General features: G+C 41.8%; 1 protein-coding gene across 3 annotated transcripts in view; it reads left to right on the forward strand.

Annotated features, from left to right (window-relative positions):
* The first annotated feature begins 2,121 nt into the window (after nucleotides 1-2,121).
* The window catches only part of RASGEF1B (RasGEF domain family member 1B), a 50,488-nt gene continuing 32,170 nt past the window's right edge, over nucleotides 2,122-20,439 (forward strand). Inside the window, exons 1-4 of one of the 3 annotated variants that reach the window (XM_004383104.3) lie at nucleotides 2,122-2,277; nucleotides 14,506-14,688; nucleotides 16,401-16,523; nucleotides 17,067-17,204. In XM_004383104.3, coding sequence (XP_004383161.1) covers nucleotides 14,512-14,688; nucleotides 16,401-16,523; nucleotides 17,067-17,204 — 438 coding nt within the window. In that variant the 5' untranslated portion in view covers nucleotides 2,122-2,277; nucleotides 14,506-14,511. Of the gene's footprint in view, nucleotides 2,556-11,552; nucleotides 12,934-14,505; nucleotides 14,689-16,400; nucleotides 16,524-17,066; nucleotides 17,205-20,439 lie in introns of those variants that run through there. The other 2 variants (XM_023737598.1, XM_023737597.1) reach the window with 2 other exon arrangements.

The raw sequence follows: 20,439 nt of genomic DNA on the forward strand, positions 1-20,439 counted from the left end.
TTCTTCTCGACATCTATGAAGAAGTTACTTTTATTAACCATGACTGCTATTTTTCAGATGAGCAAACTGGAGTCCAGGGTTCTTTGGTGCCTAAGGTTTGATAAAAAAAAATATACCACAAGTGGGTGACTTTAAAGAACAGAAATGTCTTTTCTCACAGTTCTGGAGGCTAAGTCCAAATTAGGGTCTTGGTCATCTAGATTCCTTCTGTAGGCCTCTCTCCTAGTTTCTGGTGTCTGCCAGCCATCCTTGGCACTCTTTTGCTTGTAGACAGGTCTTCACATTGTGTCTGTCTGTGTCGATTTTGCTCTTTTCATAAGATACCGTTTAGTAATTAGATTTAGGACTCATCCAACTCTGCTATGACAATCAACATAACAAAAGAAAACCCTATTTCCAAACAGGGTTATGTTTACAGGTCTAGGGATTAGGACTTCCACTTTTCTTTTTGGAGGGCACAATTCAATCCATAACAGTAGCTGTCTAAGTGATAGAGACAGGATTAGGGTTTGGGCCTCCTGGCTCTCGAGCTGTCTTCTTACCTCTCATATAGAGCGCTAGAAGGGGCCATGAGAATGGGTAGCAGGAAAGTAGTTTGGAAAAGAATAGAATCAATATTATGATGGTATCCATTTTACATTTTGAGAAACTATGTAAACATCTTTGGTTTGGGGGGAAAAAAAAAACTTCAGAAAGTAAAACTGGGTGAAATCTGGCTGGTGGGTATATCCAGAAGTTACAAAGGATATGCCACATTTTTCCTTTAAGAAATCCTAATTTAGTTCAACCTTTTAATTTATTGCTGCAGAACCAGGAACCTCAAGAGTGTAAGTGACCTGCCCAAAGGATGGAAAATTGAGCTTTAAAACAAGCAAGCAGCCACCCCAACCGCAACAGCTGGGCCAGGCAGTCCAAGCCTCTGCACTTTGCTCTGCATGCCTGGCTTGGCTGTATGGCTTCTCTTTTAAACTGAAGAGAAGCCAAGGTTAAGTCCAAGTCCCAGATAGGAGAGAGTGAATTACTGAGGGGAGTATGATAAAGGGAAGTGAGAGAAAGCACGAATGAAGAAACTGAGCGGAGGCATCTGTTAAGAATAGACAAGCTGAGCTTCAATATAACTGTTTCCACCCCAAGGAGGAGGAGGGATGGGACCATGGGGCAGAGACGAAAACAGTTCCTCCATCTCAATAATTCTAATTATAGCCCTATAGGACGGATATGAATGGCCTAATTTTTATATATGGGGAAATGGAAGCTCAGAAACGCTGCTTTACTTACTCAAGGTCACACGGCTGGCAGAAGAGGCTCTCCTTATTTATTATTATTTTTTCCATCATTTCTTCCCTCCAGCCTCCTTTTGTTTGACAAGGTGAGGTACTGAGGGTTTTTTTTAAACCTGTTTCTAAAATAGTTATCAAGTATCCAATGATCCAGTGACTATGTGGTCACCATGACAACACAGCCTTTCCCTGAGGACTAGCCTCCCTGCTTTGCCTCCAGAGTCGAATTTCACAGCCCAGCCAGGCACCCTCCCTTTGTGGAACTTATCACAGTCATAATTTCACATTTGCTTGTGATTATTTGCTTAACATCTGTCCCCCAACTAAACTGTAAGCTTCATAATGGCCTGCTTTTACTCACGGGTGTGTCCCCAGCGCCTACAATGCCTGACACTCGGACACTCTATAAATATTTGCCGAGTACATGTTTTGTGGTTCCTTTCAGCTCTCTTCTGAAAGTTCCATGGACAGTAACCTTTAGGTCATAATTATGTTAATAAATACTGTATAACGAGTCGGGCCGGTATTTACAGGTAGTACACAGGTAATTGAATACACACACATACACACACGACTGCACAAACACCCCTGGGCAGGCACTCTCTGGCGGAAACGCACGCCGTGGAGCGAGCCAACCAGAACTGATAAACACCGCGGCGGGGTTCGCGGGCCTCCGCAGCGTGGGAGGCACGGGGGCGAGAGCGCTGCGGGAGTTCCCTGCCCGCCCGACTCCCGGCCCGGTGGGCGGTGAGTGGCGTAGTCATTGGCCCGCAGCGGCCGGCGCGGGGCGGGGCTAGCGGCGGGAGGCGGGCAATCGTACGAAGTGGGTGTGCGCGGCGGCCGGTGCAGTAGTTTCAATATAAACAAGGAACCGGACTGGTTAGGTGGATTTTTTTTTTTTTCCTTCTTCCCGCGCGCTTGTGCTCGCTGTCCTTTGGCCGCTTTCGTGGGCGCGCGGCAAACAGCCGGGAGGCCGAGGACTGGGGTCCATCTGCCGGTAGGTTTGCTCACTGGCTGGGCTGTTCTCCCGGGAGGGGCCGGAGCCTGGCGGCCGGAACGCAGGACAGTGACGGGCGCAGGCGGCCCGGGAAGCGGGGTTCCGCGCACCTCGCCTCTGCTTCGCTGCGCGGGGAACGAGCGGGGCTCACAGACTGCGCCCTGGCTGCCGGGTGCACCTCGAAGAGGCGGTAGAGCGCCCTCAACAGCCCAGGATCGGAGGAGCCCGACTGTCGCTGGCGCCTGGGGCTGCCGCGGGGGCTCTCCTGGCCCCAACAGGTGCGGCGCCGAGCCCGGACTTGGACAGGAACAGGCTAGGTCGTTGCCTTGCTTCTCTTTCCCAGATCCTGCTGCCAGGTCGCCGTTTAGCGATTTTGGTGCAGTTTTTGAGGATTTGTCTGAGTTCTATTCGCGCTCCTTTTTTTTTTTCATCCCCCTTTCCTTCCTGTGCGTTGCTCGATTGTTGCCTTCTACTTCTTGGTTAGTTTGTGCGTGTGTGTGTTTTCGGGGGAGTTCTTTATTTTTGATGTCAGTACCATATGATCTGATACTTAGGAAGAGCCAAGGGACAGAAGTCATGGGCTCGCCACTGACAAGGTAATGTTCATTCATCCCTCCCGTTCACTGGCGAACTTGGAAAACACCGGTTGCCCTGCTTTTGCCTAAGCTCAGGTGAGCCACCTCTGGTCACCTAGCCGGGCGATTATAACGTGAAGTAGGGGTACGTGGAACCCTCGCGGGCAGCCAGTGTGAGGGAGGCTGTTCTTTCTAGGGGAGCGATGGGAGCGAATTCAGTGCTGTTCCAGAGCAAAGGGGCAAAACGGGCGCTGGTGTGTGCGCGCCGGGATGTTTGTGCGTGGTGTGTGTGTTTGTGTATGTATTATGTATGTGTATGTACCGCTTGAGTATTGCCTCCCACCTTGCCCCAAACGTACAGGATTAATTCGGGCGACAGCAACGCACCTAACTCCTCTGACAGTGCGGAGAGTGGCCCAAATGTGGTAAATAACACGATGAGATGGCCTGGGGAGCAACTTATTCTTCTGAATGTAGATGTGACCGTCTTCGCAGATGAATTCGGTGGATGAAGTGTGTTTAGATGAATATGCACCCAAGGTTTGTGTGCGTGTGTATGTTTGGGCCATACTCGTCTCCAAGGAGCCCTCCGTCAGCAGCACCATGTGGCGATGGTCAGGAACTGCTAGTGTGCGTAATCTGTATTTAGCTCTCGATGATCCACAAGTCTCTAGTGACCCAGGGAGGGGCTCTGAACTGGGTGCATAAAGAGGAAGCATCCAGGGGTAGGGATTTTGCACCCTTGGATGATGTCTGGTACAGTCAGACTCAGATGATGTGAGTAATTAGTCTTCCCTCCTGAGAACAGTAGCTAGAGCGCGGCATGTGATGGCTGTGTCTTAATTTAAACCACAATTGGACCATCGTGACAAGCCTGTGCTAAGAAACTAGGAGGTTTATAAGTAACCAGTGTATATACTTGGTTTTAAGGGGAAAATTAGTGGCCAAACGAGGTTTACAGTAAATGAATAATTGTTCCTTAAAAAAAAATAAAAACAAACCTTTGGTTGTGGAGATTTTCATAACAAAACAAACAAAAAAAAAAAGAATGACAGTTTATTGACCCTATAATTAATGGGTAATTTAATTTTGGGGTGAGGAGGTAGTTGAGCCAATGAGGACTCAAGGCATTTTTGACAGAAATCAGGGTTCTCAGGAAGTGCTATATTATAGCTTTCTAGTAAATATGCTGGCAAAGATAGAACAGCCACTGATTAGCAAGTTTCTTGTTGACATTCTTCCACTACTAGTGGGTCAATCCTTTGTTTTTTTAAAGGTGGCAACATTTCTGACTCCTAAGCACACTGGCTGTGTACTTTCCAGTTGTCTAATGGAGTGTTAAATTCTTCAAATTCGTTTCTCCTGTAGTACATTTTCAGTCCTGCTCCATTTTATGTGCTTCAGGAGACACTTTATCTGATGCTACCACACCTGATACCTGGGGATCATGCTGTCTTTTGGAGGAGAGAAATCACCAGAAAATACTTACGTTTATTGTCCCTTTTCCCCATTTTATCATCTAATCTATTTTTAGGTAAATATTACCAAATATTTCTCAATACAGTACTTATAATAATACATATTTGTTGTATTATTACTAAAATTTCATTTTTACAATTTAAAATTAATTGCTGGCAAATAAAGTACAATACACCAAATAAAACCAGTTAAATCAGACATATCGGGGAAAGGGAAAAATAGGGAAGAATTTGAAGGCAAGAAGCTGGGAGGTACCCATCCAGGTAAGGTACTGCCCATGGGATCATTTTATCAATCTGAAAAGCCTTCCTGGAAGAATTGGGCTTTGGAGGGGCATTTGAATGGCTCCAAAAGGGCACCTCTTTGAAAAGGAGAAGAGGGGAAAGAAGATAATCTCCTTTGCTTGAGAGAAGAATCTGGAATCTCTGAAGCAAGAATTGAGAATCTTGACTCTGGTGCCGCAAATAATAAATGGGAAAGCCATTGTAACATTTTGTGAGGTCTTAAAAGAGGCAAATAGTACATACTGCTGAAAATGCTGCTTAAGATTTATGGGATTTGTTGTTAGTGTTGATCCTCCATGCCCTTCACTTTTGCAGAACTACAGTTGTCCCTTTTTTTGCTTTTCTAGTTAAATCTTAAAAAGTTTAGACCTGTGCAACCCTTGGCTATCCTAAAATGATAGATGCTATAGCCTAGTGCTGGGAGCTGATTTCCGCCTTGAGGATAAGGAGGCTTGGGTTCTGGCTGGGTGGAAGCCTTAATACGTCAACTTAACCTCTCTGTGTACTTGCAGTTTATGTACTATGGGCATGGGGTTGAACTAAATGATTTATGAGTCCCTTTTAGCTCAGTGCTGTGCTGTTGTTTCATGTATCTGCCCTGCTCTGTCCTGGGTGGGAGAATGAAGGGTGAAGTAATGTGCAGTTAGATGTTCAGTTACTTTCTAAAAACCAAACCAAACCGGACCTTGTACTATAGGACAGAGCGGAACTTCCCCATAGGGTTTCCAAGGAGCGGCTGGTGGATTTGAACTGCAGACCTTTTGGTTAGCAGCTGAGCTCTTAACCACTGCGCCACCAGGGCTCCTCAGCTACTTTTATAGGTACATGGAAATGAGAGAAGAATGAAGTTTCTTTTTATTGATGAAACTTATGAAGAGGTTTCATATTTTTTTGAACTGCTTTTTGTTTTTGTTTTTCTCCTAAAAGTGTGTTAAAAAATAATTATCAAGATGGTTGAGTCACAAATTATTTTTAACCTAATTCAATGTTATTCTCTATATTAATACTCACCGTCACTCATCTGTCAGTTTAAGTGACTCTCCAGGCCTATTTAGAGTTATACTGAATGAATTTCATGTACTGAACTGTCACTTTGTGTTTTAGTAAATTGCTAATGAGATTTTCCAAGGTAAAAGATGACAAACTTAAGCTTTTGTTTTTCTTTCAGGGAAACCAAAAATAATAACTATTTGATTCCGAATCCCCTTCTTTCATCGATTAGGTATTAGTAAAGAATTTTTTAGAGTAGCATCTTAGACCAACCAAAGCAAAATGCAAGTTCAGTTTTTGTATGGAAGCCTATAGCTCAGATCAGGAAATAATATGATTGCCTCATTCTAGTTTTAGAGAAAAACAGTGTCGTCCATCCTCAAAATTACTCTGATTTTTCACCATGACTGTGGAATCTAGTAAGCATTTGGGGCTCAGTTCCAAAGAATGCACTTATCTTGGACTTGCTCCCGTTTTGTTTACATGCCAAAGAAGGGAGTTGATTCAGAGTTGTCTATATTGTTTGCACACTCAACACAGTATGTTTTCTTTTGAGGGGATTTAGCTGGGGTGTAGCATTTCTACAGTTTCCGAGGATGATTTTAGAAATCTCTGCTTTTAGGACATCCGCTGGATAAGGAAAGAAATAAGAAGATAATCCTCTAGACATTTTCAGGCTCAAAATTAGCCAGGTTTTAGAGACTGTGAATAACTTGACTTTTACCTTTCAGGACTCCAGTCCATAGTTAGATACCCCTATGAGAACGCGGACAATCCTTGTATTCTCAGATTTAGCAGCCTCAAAAGGAGGCTAAAAGTACTTGTGATGCCAGCTGGAGGAAAGTGAAATATGCAAACTCTTTCTGATTCAGATCTCTGGAACTTTAAGTGAAAAAGGGAGAATCATATCTTTGAACATGCATCTCAGCAAAGTGCAAAGTTCTTTTGGAATCTATGGGAATTGGGAACGAGTAATTCCAGGATATTAATCAAACCTCTCCCCACAAAACAAATATGCTTTCAAAGTTCAACTTTGATAGGGAGACTTTCATCTACTTTACTTTTTCTCCCTCTTTTTGATTGGGATACCTGCACAGCATTTCAGTGGGAATGAAAACGTAATGATTAACATAAAGAGGTTGCATTTATTGAGTATTTCACTGAAGCACTGCAATGAAATAGGGATTGGGAAAGAAATGTTTTTTTTTTTTTTCCTCTGACTCCTACCTTTTTTCTCTCATTCTCTTTAGTTTAAAGGAAGTGCTGACTTGACGATCTGGTGGAGAGTTTCAGATCACCTATACCAGACATTTAGGAATGGCTTTTAATTTCGTTCCCACACCCATCTTTTCCTCAACCTCTTTTCCAGTTTGAATTGTCACCTGAAACCACCTTATCCTGGTGCACCTGCTTCATCGTAAATAACATTGTGCAAAAGAAGTCGCTAATTCAAACACAGTCTGCTGTTTAGAAGAAGGCAGCTTTTCATTTGGTGCTTTGGTTGGTTTGAAACCATTAGGCATGCCTTTCAAATCCATTCATCCCTTAAATCACCCAGAGCTTGCTTCCTTGCCGCTGGATCAATGTCAGGCTGAATTTTTTCAGAGTCCTTGAGAGAACATGATATATCTTTGTGACTGAATTAGCTGCCCCTATATGATGTCCGTCAACCATCTTTTCAGGTTACCAAATTAATTTTAAGAAAGAACATTCATCTTGTATACCTGGGTTGAGCACATCTTTGCTTTCCATTAGGCAGTTTTCCAGCAAAATGTGTAATTTGTATGCTCATTAAGAAAAAAAAAAATCTGATTCCCATCATCTCTGTATTTTCTTTCCACTCCAAATTGCTGCCTTCGTTTAGGGGGGAAAATGTCTATTTTCATATTCTACCCAAACCAGAAGAATTTTTTTTTAAATTTTTTTTATTTTAAACTTTATTTGATTGGTAGTGCCTAGGTATTCCGTGAAGGAGCCAACCTTGACTGTGTTAGACCAGGGTTCTTTTCAGAGCCACTTGGTTCTCCTTCTTTGAGGTAAGTAGATAAATAAAATCAAGGTTCTGTACAGTCCAGCACATTGGCTTCTTAATCTGGGGTCTGTGAATCCCCTGAAAGTATATACAAACTTGTTGGTATATTTCTCTGGGGGCAGGGTAGTGGGGAAAGGTTTGTGATCTCTAGAAAGTTAAGAATTACTTGTTTAGGGGAACTTATTCTGAGTTGTAAAGAACTAATTTACAGATGAAACATTGGAAGCTAAATTACACATGAGGAGCTTAACCTGCTTAGTGATGTAAGTAGATCAGCAGCTTTTCAGGTGTCTCATACAAATGTCTCTTCTTCCAAAGGAAGTAACTACTTTGAGGGTTAACTTAGCAGTAACTTAGTGCCAGTGTTGAACTTACTGCTCTATCGCATATTCTAATTTTGGGGAAGAATCAGTTTTTTCTAAGTAGTGTTTTTTTGTTAGCAGGTCCCCATAGATAGGTATATTGGGCTGGGCAAAATTTGTGCTAAAGACAGATGGCTGACAGTGGAGAAGCTGGTTTTGAGGAGTAGGTAGAGAGTAGTAAATTATGAGCTTGCAGGACTCCCCTACCTCTCCACCCCCCGCAAAAAAGCACCCCAAACCCAAACTCATTGCCATTGAGTCGATTCCCATACATGGTGACCCATGTGTTGCAGCACAGAACTGCACCATAGGATTTTGTTGGCTGTAGTCTTTACAGAAGCAGGTGACAAGGCCTTTCTTCCACAGGACCTCTCGATGAGTTTGAACACAAATTCTTTGTGCCACCTAGGGACACTTTACAGGACCCCAGAGAAAGAAAATGTTAGTTGTGGGACCTAAAGGAGAAAGTAAGAAGGCATAACACAGATAAAGACATCAGAGTTACACTGAGATATAAAATAAACGGGCGCTATGGGTCAGAGCAGTATCACACTTAGCTCTTCTTCCCCTAGGGAAATCATGCATAAATGATTCCTAGTATTAATAGTGTCCAGGGGTAAATACTTCTCTGGGTCCAGATGTCTAGTACTTTGGATATTGGGTTTATGTTCTTAAACAAGAACCAAACCGATAGTTAATCTTCTGTACCATTACTTCTTGATATCAGAACTGAAGCAGGTAAAACTAAAGATCTGAGCATCAAATCTGAGGAATAGTGAACCAACAGTAGCTCTAAGTGATTTGGGTTATGAGAGGCAAAATTCTTGAGAGGGAATGAGATTTATGTTTATCTCCTAAGAGATTTAAGAACGTGCTTCACAAACAGTACATTCTGTATCATTCACAATGCTGACCTTTCCCCTTGATTATCAAGTACATCTATTACACAGATCCTCCCAGAAAGCAGCTAGACTAGTCACTTGTTAGAGATTGTCCAGCAATGGATGATGGATTGTATGACCCATGACTTTCTTTTGGTCATTTATCTCATTAAAATTTTTCACTGGAAATCTATCAAGTACATATAAACAAGTATTACTGTATTTCATTGACTCTAAGATGCCAATTTTAAGATGCTCTCTTATTTCATATATAGCCACAAAAAAGGCTGCCAATTAAACAGTGACATATTAGGCTGTCAGTCAAACAATGACATATTATCACACTGATTGTTTAGATGCATCCCAATTTCAAAGATACTGAAATATTTTAAAAGTGAATATTAAAATCTCTGAAATCCCTTTGTCTAAATGGGACTGTGCTTTGATTGCAAAGGTCAGTAGCTTAAATACTGTTGTTGACAGTGTTACTTTTTAATAAGAATAATTTATAATGTTAGTAAGTCTTTCAAGCCAGGATTTATGTAAAACATATAAATTATTTTACTTGCCTACAATTTGAGACAGACTGACAGGCTTTTCATTTTATTGTTAAACATTCAAAGTTCAAAGAAGATCATTCTCAATATAACATGATGTGCTGTAATAAGTTTTGAACCTGGTATCTGTAGACCTCAGTTTGAGACCCTACCCTTTCTGTCCCTCACTAGATGTCCCCAAGAGACTTATTACAGTTTTTCTGAACCTCAGTTTTTTATGCAGTCTGAAAAGGACAAGGGTGCCTGCCAAAGAGAGTGGTTGAAGAATACAAAAAGGCATTTTTGTGTAGTAAAAGATTACACAAATGGGAGCCACTGTATTTCTTGGAGCCTTCCACACCCTGCATCTAGGGATTTCTCTTGAGGGGGGAATTCAGAGAAGTAAAGGACTGTGGAATGTGGTGACCTTTTCCAGCACATGTGATCCCATAGAAACAGAATGTGCAACTAAGGATGGGAGAAGGGCTTAAGGAATTGGAAAAAATGCTGTCCTGAGTATATGGCAAGGTAGAAAAATGTGACTATTGTGTATAAATCAAGGGGTGGAGTCACTTGGAGTGATTTGAATCTCAGCAGTCGGTCATTGTTACGTGTGCAGGTTCAGCAGTTGATATCAAGGTGGCACGCAGGAAAACAAAATCAGCTGATTAGCCAACAGCCCTTTGGGCTAATTAGAAAGCAGGAAATGGTCTGTGACATACTCTCTTCTTACAGTTGATTTTTTAAATATAATAAGCTATTGCTGTTGTTGTTAGCTGCTGTCAAGTCAGTTCCGACTCGTGTAATAGAACAAAGCACTGCTCAGTCCTCTGCCATTCTCACATTGTTATGCTTGACCCCATTGTTGCAGCCACTGTGTCAGCCCATCTCGTTGAGGGTCTTCCTCTTTTGCTGACCCTCTACTGAGCATGATGTCCTTCTTCAGGGATTGGTCCCTCCTGGGAACCTGTCTAGAGTGCGTGAGACAAAGTCTTACCGTCTTCACTTCTAAGGAGCATTCTGGCTGTACTTCTTCCAAGACAGATCTGTTTGTTCTTCTGGTAGTGCATGGTATATTCAATATTCTTTGCCAACACCATAATTCAAAGGCATTGCTTATTCTTCGGTCTTCCTTGTTCATTGTCCGGCTTTTGCATGCAGATGAAGCTATTAAAAATACCATGGCTTGGGTCAGGTGCACTTCAGTCCTCAAAGTGATGTCTTTGTTTTTCAACACTGTAAAGAGATTTTTTGCAGCAGATTTTCCCAGTGCAATGTGTCTTTTGATTTCTTGACTGTTGTTTCCATGGGGGTTGATTGTGGATCCAAGTAAAATGAAATCCTTGACAGCTTCAATATTTTCTCTCTTCAAGAGGTCCTTTGCAGCAGATTTGCCCAATTAAATTACCTCAGTTTGAATTCCAGGCTGTTTTTAATATTTTATTCTGGTGCCTGGTTGGAGGGCTTATCTAAATGTTGATGTTTTGTACCTCCTCAAAGAAATCCTGTGAGTGATACATTCCCGAAGGATAATACAAAAGCTTTTTGCTGTTGTCCCAATAATAATGCTTCAAGAAGAACTTTACTATAAAGATACAGGTAGCTTTGTTATAATTAGAATTTAGGAAGGGGTAAGAAAAATTAGAAATAATTTTTTAGATGAAAAACTTACTGGAGGGGGCAGGGAAGATAAGTGACTTTCTGATGTTTTCACAGCTATTAGGTGCCAGTACTAGAATCTGATTAAATGTGAATCCTTGTCCCCTTTACAGTAGTAAAGAATTAAGAAGGCCAAATACTTGGTCGCTTTTGGTGCTGAAACCTTGAAAGGGAACTCTGAATTACCCATGTCCACTTTGAGAGTTAGTACTTACTGTTAATGGGGGGTGTTGGTGATTTAGTGATAGAATTCTCATCTTACATGAGGGAGACCCAGGTTCTATTTCTGGCCAGTGCACCTCATGCACTGGCAGCCAGCACCTATCTGTCAGTGGAGGCTTGAGTATTGCTGTGGTACAAAACGGATTTCAGCAGAGCTTCTAGACTAAGACAGACCAGGAAGAAAGGCCTGGCGATCTACTTCCAAAAAACAACCAGTAAAAACCCTGTGTTTCACAATGGTCTAATCTTCGACTGATCATGAGGATGGCGCAGAACCTGGCAGCGTTTTGTTCCCCGGTGCACAGGGTCCCCATGAGTTGGGTGCAGTGTGACTCAGTGGCAGCTAACAACAGCTCACTGTTTTAAGCCTAAGGCAGCAGGTGTGCAGGGTTTCGGGGGAGTTCCATCAGCTCACTTTGCACTCTAGTCACAGGCTACGTGACCTTAGCCTGGTCACTTCATCCCCCTGGGTCTCAGTTTGCACATTTGTGGAAAGAGAAGATTGGACCAGACTGTGGATGTCACGTGGTCTATGACTTCTTCCATGCCTGCCTTGCAGTGTTTGCTAATCACGTAGAATACGCATTGTCCCACTGAGCTACAGCCTCCGAATCCTTCTCATTCATCCTCAGGCCTCTGAGCAACCACATCTAATTGATGTGAAAGTGAAATGAAATCTATTGGCCATCCTGGACCGATGATTCCTAAGGTCCTTTTACACTCTTAATATTTTCTGAAATTCCCAAATCTAGGCCAGCCATCTCCCCAAATCACTTTATTTAGATGGTTTCAATAGCAACCCATGAGTGAAGAAATTCAGAAAATATATGGTTCCTGGCAGAGAAAAAAAACTCTGGGAGCATGATGGAGTGAGTCCTACTCATCCTGTATGTGAAGAGCACTGTGTGCTTATAACTATCTTTTAAAAATTAAAAACCTTTCCTTCAAGTCAGTTCTGACTCATGGTGACCCCACATGTTACAGAGGACTGAGCTCCGTAGAGTTTTCTTCGCTGTAATCTTTATGGAAGCAGATCACCAAGCCTTCTTCCACGGTGTCACTGGATGGGTTCAAACCACCAACCTTTCGGTTAGCAGCTGAGTGCAAACTCAGCGACCTATAAAACAGTGGCAACCACATCCAGACAGGAGGGGCTCCCTCGAGGATCTCAGAAGTGACTTTTCTCATATCGGGTCCTGCCTTCCCAATTTGAGGACATTTTGATTTTCTCTGGGCAAGAGCACTCTTTTTTAACTCCCCACAAGGGACAGCCCATTTGCAAAGGGTTGTATTGCACATGAATTGTACTCAGAGAAAACTGGCAGTTTGAGGAGGAAAGAAATGTACTTTGTCCTTTTTCTTGTGAAACGTCTAACATTAAGTTATTTATTTAACCATGGTTCCTATGTGTGAGGTCTTACCAACGAGGGGGGTGTTTCGAACATTTGTATTAATGTTTACATTCCGTAGCTCATAATTCCTTGGCTGTTAACAACTGTGTCCTACCTCAGCGAGAGGCACAGCAAAGATGGCCCTGGCAGCGACGGGGCTCCCTGATAGAGTGATTCTCAACAATCACTTTCTTCCCGTTTGTGGCTGTTATTCCATGGACCCTTTTAACTCTCCTTCAGCTCTGGTATGTGGATGGGATAAAGTACAAAGAACTGAAACTTTTTTTTTTTTCTTCAGTTTATTTTCCTGCTGCTTCTTTGCCTAAATGACAATATCTCCTGCCACATCTGCCTTGTAATCAGTGTTTTTCAATACTCCACCCCTGGTTGCCTTCCACCAAGACACGTGCACACACCGTGGTCTCTGTCCCCCTGCACTTGCTGTAGCTGGAACAGATGCTCCTGGAGTGAGGGATGTGACTTCTCAGACTTGGCTCCACACCCCTCCCCCGTTATGATGCAAATATCTTTGGCATCTTGAAAAGAAGGATTAGCCCAGGTTGTGCCCTCCCTCAGCCTCCACACGCCCTGTCCCTGTCAGTCCAGGGCCTGGGGTTTGCCTACCGCATTGTTGGCCTTCTGAATCCCGAGATCTCAGCAGCTTTTGAATGCTTCCTTTGTCCAGACATGCTGCCAGAAAACGAGAGTCTGTTCTCTGGGCCGGGTGCTCTGTCCCCAGGAATCCAAGTAATAACTTAATAGCCTCTGGCTTCCACTGAGCACTCTGACAGGGCTTTGTGAGTTGCGCTGCACACAGATGGAGAACGGCAACTTATCTCAGGACTGTCACAGCACTGCTTGTTCCTCAAATCAGGTCCCTTCTCTGCCAGCATGTTTACTGAGAACTGAAGCTTCGTAGAGACTCCACCCCTCCTCAAAAAATTTGGCGCAGACGGGGGAAATCAACAGCATCTGATCTTGCAGTGAAAGCTGGGGAGTCGGGATTATGCATTAAATTTATTGATACCTACATACGTATGTAAATAAATACACACATGCAAACTCTCGCACACACGTTCTATGTACTTTAACTCTAGGCCTCTTACAGTTTAGTTCTTTCAGCTACAGCTTTGGTTACTTCTTAGCATGCCCAATGCTAGTTGGATATTTCTTAACTGGTTGCCATTGAGTAGGTTCTAATTCATGACAACCGCATGTGTGTCAAAGTAGAATTGTGCTCCACAATTTTTTCAGTGGCTGATTTTTTTGGAAGTAGATCACCAGGCTGTTCTTCTGAAGTACCTCTGGGTGGACTCATACTGCCAACCTTTGGGTTAGCAGTCAAAAGCATTAGTCATTTGTACCACCCAGAAACTATGGGTATTTCTTAAGCATCATATACTTCTTCCCAAACAAATATGAAGACTGAACACATTTCCTGCCTTAGTAACATACTTGACTCAGTGGGATAAAGCAATTCAAAGCTCAGTCCCAACCCCCTCCCTTCCCAACCAGATGCAAAGTATTGATGTCTAAACATGCCAGCCAGAGACTTGAATTTAAGTCCAGATTGCATCCTTTGGTCTACACATTTTATGGTATTTGATTTAACAACATTAGCCCTCAAAAGTGTGCATACATGTGTTGCCTAAAGAGCAATTTGGTCCTTGTTTGGCTCTGATACTGTATCAGAACCTAAACTATTTTTTAAATTGAGTGTTCCCAAACTACTAGGATTTAGTCCCTATTAAAGCTTATTTTTCTTTTGGTACTACGTATTGCTGACTCTGCATTTTTTCCTTTTTTATTCCTCTTAGGAAAGCATGCCTCAGACTCCTCCCTTTTCAGCAATGTTTGACAGCAGTGGTTACAACCGAAACCTCTATCAGTCTACAGAAGACAGCTGTGGAGGGTTGTATTACCATGACAACAACCTCCTTTCTGGATCTCTGGAAGCACTCATCCAGCACTTAGTACCGAACGTGGATTACTATCCAGATGTAGGTATTCATGTTCCTCTAAAACAATCCTTGGTACTAAGCAGAAGTTACAATACAGTAGGCAGGGACCATAGATAACTGCAGAATTATATCTGGGTTGCTAAGAGTTGTTCTAATAATAAATTGCACATTGATTATGCTGAAGGTATTGTCTGCATATCTAGATTGAGTGCCTTGAGATCAAATCGAGTTGGGGTATGGATCAGATTTTGGTGTTGTCTGCATATCTGTTGCTTTTCAAGTCAGGTACTGCATTGAAAGCAGTCAGATAGCACCTAAATGAAGTATCTGTACATTTGTATTGGTCCTTTAAAAAAAAAAAATGCCAGAGAACACTGGATGTTCTGAGAATACTTGTTTTTTTAACCCCCCAAGACCATCATTATGATGAAAATAGTGAAGTTAGCCAAGGAAAGTACATAGAAGAGAGAACAAGACTTATACTCAGGATGCAGTTCTTTGTAGATTGAACATCAGGTGATATGTTCACATGTCTTACCTTGATAACCTACATTTGAATAGATAGGACATCTGGGGACATCTTTATACATTTTCTCAAACTTAACAGTAATTCTAAGAGGTTAGAGAGTAAAAAACTGAAGTTCAAAGTGTTGAGTAATTTGCACATAGCCTCACTCCCAGGATCAGCACTCAGACATGGGTTTTTATCTCTGGGGCAAGTGGCTGTTTTTTCCCTCCCTTGTGCCACAGCTGGCCTTTTGGAGTTGAGCTTAGTAGTGTGATGAGATTTAGTAACCAGCTGGTTGTTGATAATCATTTCATGAAAATGTCCAGACACTACATCTGTGTGTTTTCATAAATATAATAATGACCTTGGTCTGCAAAGGATAGTTTGTGCTTGCCACAGTAATACAACATAATGTTTCTGACTGAGTTCTCTCCCTGTATCTGATTTGTTACATAGCATTTTCAAATATGTTGCCACACAGAGCAAACTTGTAATCAAAAGTAAAAGGAATCCCTTGTTCAGCCCTGTAAGTGTTTACGAGCTATGCAAGGGGCCTAAGGAAAAATAAATAATAAAACCCCATGGAATTTCACTTTTCATTGGGAGTCTGAAACTATTATAACAAATAAGCACTACTTCATTACTGGCTTCTTGAGAGACAGTGTGGTTAAAGAAAAGTATATAGTGTTACATTGTGCTTTTATCAAATTGCTGAGCCTCTGAGCAAGCAAATAGATTACTTAAAAGCCGGCCTTTGAATGTCCTAACACAAACACTGCAGTGTGTCACACTGGCCACACTGAAGAATTCTTTTTTTTGGAGGACAGGTTCCATTGAGTTACCATAATATTATAACATGCACGAAGATTCTGTATGGGTGATATATTTAAGTTAGGTTTCTCTCTCTGGGTTGAGTTCCATTCTGCTTGACTAGAATGAATTATGTGTCCCGATATCCTGGCTCCTTGAGAATGGTCATGAAAATGTGTTCTGAATGATATTAGGAGCTAAACTTATCCTACTTCTGTTACTTTTAGTATGGTTTAAGGAAGAAGATACATCAGAAGGTCAAGGAGAAATCCGTCTCGCACTGTGTCTTAATACTAGTAGGCATCAGTTTTGAAACTGCAGCATATTAACTTTGATCAAGACAATGTACTAAAATAAGAAATATAATATATAGGAGAGAGGTGTTAGTTTCAGAGAGAATGTGACCATAATGACTCTTTTTCTTTTGCCACAGAGAACGTACATATTTACCTTCCTACTCAGTTCTCGGTTATTTATGCATCCATATGAGCTAATGGCCAAAGTTTGCCACCTGTGTGTTGAACACCAGAGACTAAGTGATCCTAGCAGCGATAAGGTAATGATACCTTTTTAACATAACAATTTTTTTTCCTACTTTATAGCTTAATTTTTGTGAAGTTGGTTCCTTTAAGCAACCCTAGTATATCTCTACCCCAGCCCCAGCAGCCTGAGTATTGCAAGTGGTTTGTGTTTGCTAGCCTAAAGGTTGGTAGTTCGAACCCACGCAGCGGCTCTTTGAAAGAAAGGCCTGGCAAACTGCTTCCAGAAAGGTTATAGCCAAGAAGACCTTATGGAGCAGTTCTACTCTGTACCACATGGGGTTGTCATGAGTTGGGGCCAATTCGATGACAGCTATCTTTGCACAGGGAGTTGGGAAGGTTACAAAGAACATGGTATATAAATCTAAAGCCATGGAGGACTCCTTGATCCTACCTTATGTTGGTGGCACTTGGCATTTCTAGCGAAGGTAGGAGGAGGCTGAAGCTTCTTCAGCCTCAAAGACTTTGCACTAGAAATTAATCAGTGACATTGTTGGAATTATTTCCTTGATGTAGTCCATGTGACAGATAGCACTGAATTGTATGCTTTTTCTCCCTAGAACCAGATAAGAAAAATTGCACCGAAAATCCTTCAACTCCTGACAGAATGGACAGAAACATTTCCTTATGATTTTCGGGATGAAAGAATGATGAGAAACTTGAAAGATCTGGCTCATCGAATAGCCAGTGGCGAGGAGGTTGGTAACCAGAATTTAGCACAGCACTTGAATTCCCAGGCATAGCCTTGCTGGGGAATGATGTTGAATTATGTGTCAGCATCTCCTTTGCTTACTTTCTGTTTTGCCTTTGGGCAAGTCCTCTACATAACATATTGATGTGTTTGGTATGTCAAATGGGGACGATTATATATATCATCGTACTTCACAGGGCTAAGATCTCGAGTTATATGTGGTTTATTTTGGGTATGTTCGTGTCAATGCATGCACAGGGTTCATGTTACAAGTTGTGTTTTAATTGTACTTACACCTTTCTTAAAAATGTTGGGACACAATTAATTAGATAACAGATATAAAATAAACAATATATTAATAGATAATAAGTCACATATTAATACATCATAATAGAAATAGATTGTCTGGACCAAGGCAAGGAGAAAACAAATGTACTAGTCTCGAGAGCCAATAGAGGTGCCATGAGTTTGAAATTTAGATGAAAGGGAGACTAGAGTTGGCTGTCTAAGTTTCACTGTCAGAAAAGAGAAAGCATACTCATCCTTCAGGACACTGAATTAAATGAAATTTTTAAAAACTTTCTTAGAAGGGGCATTGCACACAGACCGTAGAATAAGATCATGGAAAATGCTCTTTATAGTGTTTACAAGAAACATGCCTTGATAAAAGCCAAGGCCATAAGATAAATATATAGTTTAGCAAAGGTGATTCTTTTGGGGAGTAGAAGACAGATAGAAAATGATCCAAGCCTTCTGGTGCCCAGAAATTGATTCATGGCTAGCACCTAGAATACCTGGAGATGGAAAACAGGGCTCTTAGATAATCTGCCATAAATATCACTTCCCTCAGCTGAGCTTTTGATAAGAGCTAACTAGCTGTGATAAATTCAAGGTTATCCTCTTTGAAGCAGGCCTGGAGGGCTGGTGTTCTGTGTTGAGGCTTGTTGGGCAAGGATGTCTTTGTAGTTTCCGTGTTGCTGCTGAGCTCCTAGGAACAGATTACTTACGCACAGATACGTTTTCACAGAAAAAAGTGGACGAAGCATTTGGCAGTTGCAATGATGTCTTGCTTCTTTGGTCTTAAAAATGCATTTTCCCAGTATGAATAATGTTCTTGAGAAATCATTCTTTCAGTGGTGTGTTCTCAAAATCATGTATCCTGTCCACTGCTTGTAAATACATTTTAATACTATTTCTTCTGACTTAAAAAAAAGAAAAAGAAAAAAAAAACAGACTTAGATTATATAAAATTCAAAAAAAAAAACCTAAACCCATTGCTGTCGAGTTGATTCTGACTCATAGCGACCCTATAGGACAGAGTAGAACTGCCGCATAGGGTTTCCAAGGAGCGCCGGGTGAATTCGAACTGCTGACCTTTTTGTTAGCAGCCGAACTTTTAACCACTGCGCCGCCAGGGTTTCCTATAAAGTTAGTGCTTGAAAAATTTACAGTTGGCTCCCCTGCATTATGTTCTAGTTCATGAAATAGAATTAACCCGTTTACTGTTCTCTTATGACGTTATATTAAACCCTGGTGCCCAAGACAGCCATCATTTCTGCAAGGATGAGTGAGTGGTTTTTGAGTCATTTGGCAGGTTAGGGCTGTTAAAATCAGCTTGCCTGTTACAGATTCCAGCCAGGCATAAATGGTTAGGTTTCTCACAAAGGCAAAAGTTAAGCATCACAGGGCAGTAAATCTTTGTAGTAAATCTTGTATTAGAGGAGTTAGCTGTTGGGTTACTTGGCTAGGTCAGTGCTGGCTCAGTGGCCTTGGTATATGACAAGCTACTCAAAAGATTAGTGGCATCTTGAGGGCTTTTTCTTGTGTGAAGGCTGAGACCTTGAGTCAGACAAGCAGCGCTTCATTTCAGTTAAGTTGTATTTAGGTGCTTTGTATGTCATATGTCACTCAGCTTACCTCCTTTTCTATTGCCTTTTAAGAGATAGAAATTGCGACTTGGTTCTTTCCAAATGGAACACCTTACAATTTTTTTTTTCTTAAGGTAAAAAGTGTTTTAAAAATGCCAAGTGGATAGCTCTAGATCCTTCTTGTCATGAGAGTAGAAGAAGGAGATAATTTCTATCTGTATTGGTCAGAAGGATCTGGTCTCCTTTTACAGAATCAAGCCATTCAGTGTTGTGGAACTGAGCAAAGGGCCAAACAGCCTTCTCACCCTGTCTCCTAATCAGCACTCCTGTGTCAATAACGTATCCTTGACACACCTGCCGTACATACTGAGAATTTCAAATGGTTTTGAGGATGAAAACAAGAAGTAAAATATAAACCAAGTCAAACTGAGGACTTGATGAAACTAGGGGTTGAATGGAGATACTACCTGCCTGTTCAGATCGGGTTTCACAGTCAGATATTATTTTCTTCAGTGATTTCTGTCCAGTGTTCAGAAACGAGTCCACACTTAGCAGCTGGTTGAGCTGAGTGTGCTTTGGCAAGCCCCCTAAATTCCTTACTCCTTGATTTCCTCATCTCTATGAATCATGAAGGTAACTGCCTTGTGCTAAATGTCCTTTATTTATTTATTTAAGTTGTACTTCAGGTGAAGGCTTACAAAACAAATAGTTTCTCATGAAACATTAGTACACATATTGTTTTATGACATTGGTTAACAACCCCACAACATGTCAACCATCTCTGTTCTCGACTCTTTTTTTTTTTTTCTGGTGAAAATATACATAGCCAAAGATACACCATTTCAAAAATTTCTATATGCACAATTCATTGACATCGACTACGCTCTTCCAATTGTGCTGCTATTCTCACTTTAGATGAAGGCTTACAGAACAAGATAGATTCTCATTTAACACTTAGTACACATATTGCCCTATGACAATGGTTAACAACGTCACAACACATCAACACTATCCTTACTCAACCTTGGGTTCCCTATCACCAGCTTTCCTGTCCCCTTCTGCCTTCTGGCCCTTGTTCCCTGGACTGCTGTGCCTCATTAGTCCCATTTGGTTTTATGGGGCTGTCCACTTCCCGCCTGAATGGTGAACCTTGGAAATGACTTCAACACTGAGCTAAAAGGGTGTCTGGGGGCCATAATCTTGGGGATTCTCCAGTCTCCTTTAGGCCAGTAAATCTGGTCTTTTCTTTTGTGAGTCAGAATTTTGTTCTACATCCTTATCCAGCTCTGTCCGGAACCCTCTGTTGTGATCCTGGTCAGAGCAGTCAGTGGTGGTAGCCGGGCACCATCTAGCTGTACTGGACTCAGTCCGGTG

The sequence above is a fragment of the Trichechus manatus genome, unplaced genomic scaffold (genome assembly GCF_000243295.1).
Source record: "Trichechus manatus latirostris isolate Lorelei unplaced genomic scaffold, TriManLat1.0 scaffold00105, whole genome shotgun sequence".
Taxonomy (NCBI): Eukaryota; Metazoa; Chordata; class Mammalia; order Sirenia; family Trichechidae; genus Trichechus; species Trichechus manatus.